Source organism: Sceloporus undulatus, chromosome 1 (assembly GCF_019175285.1).
Source record: "Sceloporus undulatus isolate JIND9_A2432 ecotype Alabama chromosome 1, SceUnd_v1.1, whole genome shotgun sequence".
Classification (NCBI taxonomy): Eukaryota; Metazoa; Chordata; class Lepidosauria; order Squamata; family Phrynosomatidae; genus Sceloporus; species Sceloporus undulatus.
The window spans coordinates 134,661,338-134,672,883 of NC_056522.1; the positions used below are offsets into that span (position 1 = coordinate 134,661,338).

Below are 11,546 nucleotides of genomic sequence, written 5' to 3' on the forward strand. Positions count from 1 at the left end.
AAAGCATCTTTTCACAGCGCCGGAGGAGCACCGTGACGGAGATGTTACACCCCGACTTTGCCCCCAAGCCGGCCCAAACAGCCCCAATATTTCAAAGGAAGGAACTAGCCAAACCACTTCTAAGAAAGCGCTATGGCATCCACGGGGTCTCCATAAGCTGACAAGCAACATGAAGGCACAAACACACAATTGACTAGAGATGAAGAATATGATAAGATTCTAGACAAATGTTAAATTCAAATCCTTTTTAATTCCCTTTTTCCAAAATTGAAACCCCAATGTTTTGCATGTGTCTTAACTCCATATAGCTAAGTGATGACTGCAATAGCGATAACTATTTAAAAAAGAAAAAAGAAAAAACTGTATAGGGTCTTGTGACACCTTGCTGTCACAGTTGTTAACCCTTTCTCCCACTTTGGGAAACAAACTGAAAGGCAGATTTGCAATGCTTTTAAGAATCTATTTAGACTCACTGCCAGCTAACAACTCAGAATTTTTTAATCTAGCTTTAGGGAAGTGCTTATACACTTATTCCACTATACACAGATCATACCACAGAAGTAATGGTCTTCATGAAATTTAAGTTACCTACCTTGGGCTACTGTAAATCTGGGACCTTTACTTTCAACAGCCAAACACTACATGTAAGCATTCAACATTCTCATAGTGGTTTAATTAACAAAGAAGACATTACTTGCAAGATATATGAACAATTAACTCTTTTATTCAGTCATTATTTTGCACTTTACAGCTGAAATTCTGGAAACTCAAACACAACATCTTTGCCTGTGAGTTTCTTGTAGACACCAGAAAATGTTTCTACCTGTAAAGAGAAATAGAAATCAATGAAGTGATACCAATAGGAAAACAGTAACAGCAGTTCTTCTAGTACAAATATTACATTGTCATTCAAAACTGTGTCATGTGTCTATAAATGAAATGACCAATATCACTGTCTGCAATGTTATGTTCTAGTATTCATATTAATAACTGGAAATGGCCATTCTATGTTAACCACAGTGTGCATGTTAATAGGAAAAGCACAAATGTAATTTGGCTTGTAATAGCAAATGATGAAAATAGATGGAAGAATGGACTATTGCAGCCATAAAACACAAGCCATGACTCCTGAAGTCTTGCCATGAACCCTTTAAGCAGAGCTGGGCAAGCAATGCAGATGGCCAGGGCGCACACTTAGAAACAGGCAACTCTAACCCCAAAATGTATCTTCAAATCTGGAACGCTAAGAGCTACATTCTCATTAAAAACAAAAGAACCTTTAAATTAAGGGGCCAACAGCCTCAGGACTTGGAATAGCAGTACAGTTAAAGGAGGGAGTTGCAAACCATCATCACATGTACCTTCTACCCTAGATTTCTCAAACTGTGGGGTGTGATCCTTGGGACGGGACAAGATAGTTGCTCAAGGCAGGGCAGATATAAGAAATTGACCAGCCCTGCCATGACTGCTGCAGAAATCTCCTTTAGTGTCATTCTCCTCTGTAGAGGAGAAGGAAAAGGACACTAAAGGAGATTTATGCAACAGCTGTAGCAAGGCTGGGGTGGGGTCAGCAAGTCAGCAACAGCTTGCCCTCTTCCCTTTCTCTGCCTCAGCCTGCACCACCTTTTCCCACCTTGGCATGTCAATGCCTCCCCGACTCCTAGATCACAGCCACCACACCTCCATTGTCAGTCTAAAAGCCTTCCCCCCTGCTCCTCCTAGAATGGTGGTGCTATTGCAGAAATCTCTTTCAGTGTCATCTCCTTGTGAAGGGGAAGGCTTGTAGGCCAGTGAAGGTGATAAGCAACAGCATGGGAGAAAGGCTGAGGCACTATGTTGCCAAAAAGGGAAATGAAGATAGAGGCATCTCCTCTGCATTGTTTTCTACTGTTCAGTCAATGTATAAGTATTATTATAAAACAAACAGTACTTGTTTGGAAAGAGAAATGCTTTTTAATCAGTGTAAAAAAACACAAAAATTATTGTTCCACCAGCTGTGCTGGCAGCAAGGAAGAACCTATGGCTTCCATCACTACATGGAGGCAGTATGATGAAAATTACTTGTCTCTGAGTAAAGTGTAATTATAAAATGTTATATACATAAATGTGCAAATGAAAACACACACACTAAACAAACAAAATATTTGTATTCATATACTAGTCAAGTGAGGCAACATCCACATATACAAGTAAAGGAGGTCAAAAAGATTAAAAATAGAGAGAACTACTCATTTGTAGCCCATGTCTAACATTTTATTCCACAACTTTTAGTGGATGTTGCCACCTTTCACATGGCTTTGATGGGCACACTATTTCAATACACTAGCAAGCCAGATGCACAACACGGTAGTTAACTGTGTTAATCTTCATAGGGATCCTTGCCATTCCAAATTTACAACAGGATCAGCACGAAAGCAGCAATAGTACTTCTAAATATCCATAAAAGCATATAGTCTTCTCTGGTTTTTATCTCCAGGTTCTAGCTACCCAAAAAGGCAACAGCGGCAAGCGTCCCATCAAACATATCCAATACAGTTTGAGGACTGGAGCAGCCAGAATGCACTTAAGTCTGTGCTAATCATTTATGAAGACCTGACTATTAATTCGGCCTGCTCAGTCAAGTGAAGTGTTGGATCCTTCACTGAATCAATCTATATAAAGCGTGCCTCAATAAAGGTAATGTTGCTCCCAACTGTTTCCTACCTTGTGTTCAACATTATTCTGTTGTGCTTTGTCTAAGTGGACCTTTATGAGTCGGCTGCCATCCAGTTTTACGCGGATTCTCTTGCCCACAATTTCACTGGGGAAAACCAGGTCTTCAAGAATGGCATCATGCACTGCAGTAAGTGTACGGCTACACAGAAACATAGTACAGATTTCAAATATTTTTACTAATAACAACTGTCTTCATCTTTTACTGAAGAAAACCTTTCGATTAACTAAGCCTTCATGGCACAGTGGTTAAATGAAAGGTACTGCAGCCATTCACAGCCACAAGGTTGTGAGTTCGATCCCAGGCAGGGCTTCAGGATCCACTCATTCTTCCATCCTTTTGTAGGTCAGTAAAACGAGTACCCAGCTTGTTGGGGGCAATTGGCTTACACATTGCAAGCTGCTTAGGGAGTCCTAGTTCAATGATAAGCAGTACAGAAATTAACTGACCAAACAAAATACCACAGAAAGGGCTCCAGGATACCCTCCTTTCCCCCCTATTTTTATTTATCTGTAAGTTATATCCCCCACCCCATCACTCCAAGGTGCTCAAGGCAATATATATGACTCCCTGCTCCACTGCTTTATCTTAACAACCCTGTATAGTAGGCAAGGCTGAGAGAGTGACTGGCCATCCCAGTAAACTACATGGGTCAGTGGAGACATAAGTCTGAAGTTCCCATGTCCCAGTTCAATTCCCTGAGCACTACGTACTGCATTATCCACTCTCTTACAGAGAAAAACATTCAATATGGCAGTTTGATAACAATTTTCTCTTTCAGAAGGAACATGTCTACATGTGCAGTGCCCAGAAATGGTTATCAAACAAAAAGCTGAAAACTGAACAGTCAAGCTATAAAGCCAAAACTGATAATAATGCCAACTATACTTTTATTACCTGCTTCTTAAAATACAGCACAGTAAAACCAGTCCTCTTTGGAGGACAGAACTTATAACATAACAAGCTAAATTCTAGGGTGAGAATCGATATACAGTCGTCCTTCCCGATTCACAGGGGGATCTGTTCTGGACCTGCCACGAATCCAGAAAAACGCAAATACCTGAGTCCCCATTAGTCACAATGGGGGCACGGTCCCTGCGCACCATTTTATCCCTCCCCGCTTGGTGTCCATGAAGGAGTGAGACCGTGGACTCCAAGTCCGTGGAGCTAAACTAGCTAGAAATTGGAAGTATGAAAGTGCTGTCTAAACCAGGATTCCTGACATCTTGTCTCTAAACCAGCCAGGATTCATAAACCAAGAGGAAATCCTTTTTTTTTTGGATGTTCAATAAGAAGAGCTATGTGTTTGGTACATTTGGTATCACAACTAGAGAAGATCAAAGGACACTATATAACACACTCGCTACACAAATCTTAAACACGTAAATAGCCACAGTACTCATTTTGCCCTGTCCCTCAGCTTAACATGGGTAAGAAATTTGGTAAGTCAGTATTACATAACAAGCTACGTGTGAGACAGTAAACACAAATAGAAAGTTAAAAGTGGTCTTCTCTAATAGCTTAGTAAAATACTACCATAGCAGCAGCTGCTGCAAATACAGGCTACACAAACTCAAAGGAAATCAGTTTGCTCAAGTGTCCAGGTCTACAACTTACAGATCTGAGAAAACAAATAATTTCTAAATAGTTTTGGGAGCACACCAGTATTGATACTTGTCAAAAAGCGATCATTCAAGAGCTCCATCACTGAACTGAGGATCTATCCATGATTGCTATTTGACAAGCATCAATGAACCAACAGCCAGATGAAGTTAGTATCTTTGCTAGTCGGTGTTTCTGTAATATAAGATCTTTAAGCATCTATGCCCCTGGAATGGAAAGGACTACCATACGATTTTAACATGTACTTAAGCGTTTCTGTGTCATATCAAGAACAAAAGAATAGAACTTTGAACTGACCTTCTGGGACGCTTTTGCTTGTTTTTTGTGCGGCTTTTTCTTGTTGGCTTTGGCAAAATTCTTCGCTTTTAAAAGAAAAGAGTGAAACATATTAAAATACTAATATAAATACTTCTTGTGGTCCTAAAATAAAAATAAGGCAATTTAAAAATATTTTTATCAGATCTGTACCCCTCTTGCACCTCCCGACAGCAGCTAACAATATATCAAATAAAACAAGTATAGTTAAATATAGAATACATTAAAAATGCATTGGGGAGGCATAAAGATTAAAGCAGTGTTTTATCACAATCTGTCTCAACAAAAAGCAATGTGACTGCAGACCGAAGGGCATTTGGAAAGGCACCAGACTGGAGTAGCATAGCCTGAAGGCAGCTACTAAAAAGCCCTATGTACGACATATATGCTTAGCATGAGGACCAAACAGAACAGTACTTCTGACCAGATAAGCATGCATGGAACTACAGCCATATTACCGTTTCACACAGCTTGCACAAGGAGATAACTGTTCTACATCTGTGAATGTTGAGCATGTATGTGTTCTATAGGAATGACAAGCTGCCACCTACCTGGGCAATGAATACCACATGCTTCCCACTGAATTTTTTTTCCAGTTCTCGAACTAGCCGCACCTGGATCTTCTGAAAGGATTTCAGCTGAGGGACTGGTACAAATATGATGATGGCTTTTCTACCGCCACCCACTTCAATTTCCTAAGGAAAAAGAGAATTGGGATGTGCTTAGTTTCAGATTTTAAGAGCTACTGCAAATGCTAGTCTGTGGTCCAGAACACACTGCATAAATAATCCAGTTCGAGACCACTTTAACTGCCCTGGTTCAGTGCTAGGGAATCCTGAGGATTTTGGTTTATTGTGGCACCAGAGCTTTCCTATAGAGAAGGCTAAATGTTTCCTAAAACTACAGTTCCCAGAAATCCCTAGCATGGAGCCAGAGAAGTTAAAGATGTCTCAAACTGGATTATTTTTGTAGTGTGTTTTGGAACTATATTATTTCCACAAGCAGGTAGCTCCATCTCAACTTCCGTCTTTAGCAGAATTCATCTCCACGGTCTGCTACAGGATCATTCAACTCCAACCTTCTGCTCTAATAATGAACTAGAAGTACTCTGTTTCTTGGGTATTTAACTAATTTAGACTTCAAGTCATTTTCATTCCCTCCACCCCAATATTTGGCAGTCTGTATGGTATCTGGAAGGCTTCAGGGGCAGACATTTGGTCCCTAAATCTACTACAGTTGCCCATTTTGTCATAGCACTTTGGAACACCAACCATTTAATTGGTCAAATACAGCTAGATTGAAGCATGGACCAACAATAACAATCAAGTTATTTTGTGCACCATTTTTATCATTTTATTACATGAAGTGGTCTAAATTTCAATACTGTTTATAGTCAATACATTTCTAAGAACATGTACCTGGAAACACCCTAGTCTTTAAGATCTTTCTTCTAAACGCCTACAAGCATCAAGAACGTATTAAGGCTGGGTGGTATACATACATTAGCAGTTTCCACATAAATACAAATAATTAAATAAAAGTATGTAATTCATTAAACTGAGCAGCTGAGTTTGATTGTATGTGCCCTGCATGGTTTGTCTTCTCAGCAACCATAAATACTGAGAAGTTATAGGAATATACAGGACGCCTCCCCTCAACAGCCTTTTCAGCCGGAAGGGAAAACTTGCTCTCCAACATTGTGGAATGGGACTATACATCATTGCCCCTAATGGAGCTAAGTTCCCATACGCCACTTAGGCAGAGCCAAGTGAGAGCAACCTCACTGGATGCCCATGTTGGGCTTTATTTCAGACTGCAGCAGTGTAAGTACCTGTCTGCTAAAATGACTTTTTAAGAGAAACATCATGTATTATACATGAGCTCAAACACCAAAACGGATGCAACACCGTGCAACCTCCAAAGCCAAGTACAATCTGCACCAGAGGGAAGCATGTGTTTAAGCTACCTTTGCTGCTGTGATATTAAGTTCCCTCAGCTGAGCCTTTAGGTCAGAATTCATCTCCAACTCCAAGAGAGCCTTGAGAAAATAAAGGAAAAAGAAAATTATATTACTTTAAACAAAGCAGTGTTAAAGGCAAGTCACTGCCTTATCCCTTTAAGAACAATTTTAGTAGATGGATAAAATATACAATTATTATTATTATAATAATATTTAATAAAACAACCAAGTAACCACAATTGCACTTGGCCATGAAAATTATTTAAGTGGAATAATACTGAATCTCTAAGTTATTCTGATCAGCATATTAACTGCCTCTACATATTCAGCAGGTTAAACTATGAGAACTTTCCCCAATTTGGTGCTTTCAGAATCCTCTGGAATAAAACTCTTGCGCACCACAACCTGAAGTTACCCTAATTACACCTGAAATGCACAAGAAAACTAAATGTTCCTTTTTCAGTCTAAACACTGTTGAGACAGTGCTGTGGAAACATTAAAGTGGCAGTCCCTAAACAGTTTACTTGTTTGGACCATGATTATTGACTGCAAGCAAAGAAGGCAACATGGTCAGCTGAAAGGTGCACATACCTGGGAGATGCCAGACTCAAATTCATCTGGCTTTTCGCCATTGGGCTTCACAATCTTTGCGCTGGAACTAAACATGGCCTTTCTGCATTCAAAAAGGGACAAAGTATTCAGAGGATTGTTAGAATGATTTCTCCTACAACGATGGGAGAGCACAAGTAAGATGGCAGGAGAAGACTTACAACAGTTTTGATTTAAATATACATACTAAATAACATACGAACCGTGCAGTATGAATTCGAACCTAGTTCTAAAACCAGTATCTCAATGAGGCAACGAGTTTGCTAGATAGGAACAAGCAACATACTGTTTTAATTGCAGCTTCCACGTCTATAAGCAATGACAGTAACTGTACCTACCAAGGCTATAACAGTCCCATAAACAACAAGGGTCCAAAACACACTGCAGAAATAGTCCAGTCTGAGACTGCCTTAACTGCCCTGGCTCAGTGCTAGGGAATCCCGGGAATTGTAGTTTATTGTGGCATCAGAGCTTTCTGACAGAGAAAGCTAAATGTCTTAGAAAACTAGTTCCCAGGATTCCCAAGCATTGGTTCAACTGAGTGGGAAACAACCTGAAAGCACACAACAAGAACAACAACAAGGCAAGCCTATCATGGGGCTTTCTTGGCACAATTTGTGCAGAGGAGGTTTGCCACTGCCTTCCCCTGAGGCTGAGAGAGTGTGACTCGCCCAGGGTCCCCCAGTGGGTTTCATGATGCCTAGTGCAGCGGTTCTCAACCTGTGGGTCACAACCCGTTCACAGGGACTGCGTAAGATAATTGGAAAACACATATCAGTACATTTTATGGTTGGTGGTCACTACAAAATGAGGAACTGTATTAAAAGGCCGCGGCATTAGGAAGACTGAGAACCACTGCCCTAGTGTGTCAATCAAAAGGCTGCTGGTGCCTCATCCTCCACTCCATAAACCATGTTACACACACTGCTGAAGTTGACTACATTTCCCATCAACCATGTGCTGCACCACTGGTGCAAGAGAAGCCATTTCATCTGTAGAGAAGAAGCTGCATCCACACTGCAGAAGTAATCTGGTCTGGCACCACTTTAACTGGCCATTAACTGCACATGAGCCAACAAAAATGGCAAACGCTATCTGGGGCCCAAAACACACTGCAGAAATCATCCAATTTGAGACCACTTTAACTGCCATGGCTCAATGCTTTGTAGTTTTGTGTGTGTGAAACAAGAGAGCCAGCATGGCGTAGTGGTTTGAATGACTCTGGAGACCAGGGCTCAAATCCCAGCTCAGACCTTGAGTGAGTCACTCTCTCAGCCTCAGCCTCAAGGGAAGGTCATGGCAAAAGCTCCTCTGAACAAACCTTGCCATGAAATAGGGTCCCCATAATACAGAGACATTTAGCCAGGACACACTAAGACAAATGGCAGTACTTGCCCATAGGGAAACTCTATCACTGGGAATTACTTGCCCATAGGGAAACATTGGGGAACACTGGCCCATAGAGAATCATTGGGAGATACTTGCCTATAAAGAAACATTGGGGAATGCTTGTCCATAAGGAATCATTGGATAATACTTGCCCATAGGGAATCATTGGGAAATACTGGCCAAGTATTCAATGTTTCCCTATGGGCAAGTACTGTCATTTTAGTACGTCCTCACTTAACCTCCTTCTGTCAAGAGCTCTGGGCCCAAAAAAGAACTACAGTTCCCAGAATCCCACAGCACTGAGCCATGGAAATTAGAGCGGTGTCAGGCTGGATTGTTTCTGCAGTGTGGAGGCCGGGCAAATAAGGGAGAGACCCAGTCCCCTTTCCGCCGTGGGAACCACAACCAGGGTCCGGATCCCGGTCCCCGGCTGCCATCCGACACTGAGGAGCGGCTAATCGGGCGCATCCCGGGTCCATCCGTCCAGAGAGGCCTCGTTTCCTCAGCTGGGCTCGGTATCACCGGGCTTCTTTCGGGAAAACGACCCCCTGGCCGCCACTAGGCCCAGGCCGGCGGCACCTACCTCTCTCAGCGCCGGCCCAAGGAAGAGGGAGAGTTCTCGCGAGAGCACCCCAAGATCCCCCTCGGCGCGGAGGAAAAGAACGCGATACTTCCCACTTCTCGTTTGGAGGCCCAGAGGAAAGAATACTTCCGCCCGGCGGCTGGGGAAATACCGCGAGAACACCCACTTCTCGTTTCGGAAGCTGGATAGAAGAGTACTTCCGCCCGGTTCATGCTCACTGGAGAGAAGAGTGAAAAGTTCTGGCAGAAAACAGCTTCATTACTCTGACCCCCTTTTTGAAGGCCTTTGTCTCCTTGAAACGAAGAAAGGGAGGGATTGTTTTGTATATATATATATATATATATATATGTATATATATATATATATATATATATATATGTGTGTGTGTGTGTGTATATATATATATATATATATAAAATTAATACAGGCATGTACATATATAGTTAATGCAAGGGGACACAGAAATGTGACTTGGGCTGCATCCACAATGCAGAAATAATCTACTTTGACACCGCTTTAACTGCCATGACTTAGTGCTATGGAATTGTAGTTTTGTGGGACATTTAGCCTTCTCTGTCAGTGCCTGGTGCCACAATAAACTACAATTCCCAGGATTCCCTACCACTGAACCAGGGCAGTTAAAGCAATCTCAAAATGGATTGTTTCTGCAGTGTGTTTTGGACCCCAGATAGTGTTTGCCATCATTTTTTGTGCAGCATGACATTGCTGGCTCATGTTCTAGTAAAACATCACATAGTAAATAATCTTTTGGGTTTCTTCTTCAGAGCTCTTACTCAGTCAATAACGCAGCAAAGCAAAACCAAAACAGAAAGGGAAACTCTCTTTGTACACGGTGCTTATGACTAAAAACTTGTAAACACCAAGGGCCCATTCACACTACACAGCTGTAGCATTGTGTCTCCACACTTTAACTGCCATGGTTCCATCTTATGAAATCCTAGGAGTGTCAGTTAAAGGAAAGGCATTTAGAGTTCTCAAAGAGAGACCTCCAGATTTTGTTATTGTTGTGTGCCTTCAAGATGTTCCCAACTTATGATGACCCTAAAGGCAAAAATATCATGGGGTTTTCTTGGCCAGTTTAGTCCTAGAGGGTTTGCCATAGGCGCCATCCTCTGATTCTGAGAGAGTGTAATTTGCCCAAGGTTGGCCAATGGGCTTCCATGGCTCAGCCAGAAATCAAACCCTGGTCTCCAGAATCAAACACTCAAACCATTATACCACACTACTCACAAGTATTACATAATTTACAGTGGTCGCCAAACTGTGCCCTTTAAGAAATTTTGGACTTCAGCTCTCAGATGCCTCAGCCATGTTGGCCGATAGTCTGGGATTCTGGGAGCTGAAGTCCAAGATCCCTTAAAGAGCACAGTTTGGGGACCTCTGGGCTAGAACCATGGCATTTAAAATGGTGTAATGGCACTATAATTCATTAGCAGGCATGGCACCCAGAAATAACCATGAAAATAGCACAGCTATGTGTGTGGCACAGTGTGAGATGGGCAGCGTTGCCTATTTCTGGAGAATTCCCTGGAATCTGGGGATTTAATTAATTTCTTTCTGGGGATTTTGATTGATTGAATTGATTGAAATTTTATTTATATACCGCCGTTCCTATGATCACGGCGGTTTACAAACAGAATAAGATACAATACGATACAGGTTACAAATATAATACAATAAAAATCACAGTTTAAAAATCAAAATTAACAGCTAAAGTCCTTCATAAAAAAAAAAATTGACTGAATATTCCGGTAAATATTGGGGAATTCCAGGGATTTTGGATTAAAACATTCTGGGGAATATCTTCAAGGTTTCTTGGCAACACTGGATATGGGTCAATGCCAGGAACTGAACCCCAGATAAAGTTTGAGTGAGCCTTAAACTAATAAAAGTTGTAATCCATGGGTGGGAATCCTGACTCTCAGATATTGTTGGACTGCATTCCTCTGTTGGTTATCTGGCTAAGGTTGCTAGGACTTGGGAGTCCAACATCACGGGGCTGTTGTGCGTGTGAGTCTTGTGTGCCTTCAAGTCATTTCCAACGTATGGCAATCCTAAGGGGGTTTTCTTGGCAAGATCTGTTCAGTGGAGGTTTGCCATTGCCTTCCCCTGAGGCTGCGAGAGTGTGACTTGCCCAAGGTGGGCCAGTGGGTTTGCTACTGGAGTAATAATAATTCTGGAAAGACTTCACTTCAAATGCTTGCTTCTTTATGAGATTCTTGGCTGGTCGCTCTCTCCTGGGTTAATTCATCTCACTGGGTTCTTGTGGGAATAAAAATGGGAAAGATCATAAAGTATGCACTATCTTCTGCTCTTTTAAATAAAGGTAAGAT

The 11,546-nt window shown here is 41.6% G+C and overlaps 1 protein-coding gene and 1 non-coding gene across 2 annotated transcripts; both read right to left on the minus strand.

The window, feature by feature from the left end:
- Positions 1-704: 704 nt before the first annotated feature.
- Positions 705-9,270, minus strand: RPS7 (ribosomal protein S7). Its single transcript, XM_042445369.1, has 7 exons — positions 9,193-9,270; positions 7,203-7,284; positions 6,618-6,689; positions 5,203-5,346; positions 4,634-4,698; positions 2,704-2,854; positions 705-823 (listed from the first exon to the last, which is right to left on the minus strand). Exons 2-7 carry the CDS (start codon positions 7,275-7,277, stop codon positions 746-748), a joined length of 585 nt encoding a protein of 194 aa, XP_042301303.1. The 5' UTR covers positions 7,278-7,284; positions 9,193-9,270; the 3' UTR covers positions 705-745.
- Positions 6,229-6,451, minus strand: LOC121920128. The gene has a single exon (XR_006101660.1). It is a non-coding gene; the product is annotated as a small nucleolar RNA SNORA73 family (small nucleolar RNA).
- Positions 9,271-11,546: the final 2,276 nt, after the last annotated feature.

Excerpts from the sequence above, each read along its gene's own strand:
- RPS7 (XM_042445369.1), bottom strand. The coding sequence starts at position 7,277 with ATGTTTAGTTCCAGCGCAAAGATTGTGAAGCCCAATGGCGAAAAGCCA. Across the intron at positions 5,347-6,617 it reads TTAATATCACAGCAGCAAAG|GAAATTGAAGTGGGTGGCGG; the intron begins GTAGCTTAAACA and ends CTTTTTCCTTAG. Across the intron at positions 4,699-5,202 it reads ATGTGGTATTCATTGCCCAG|CGAAGAATTTTGCCAAAGCC; the intron begins GTAGGTGGCAGC and ends TTCTTTTAAAAG.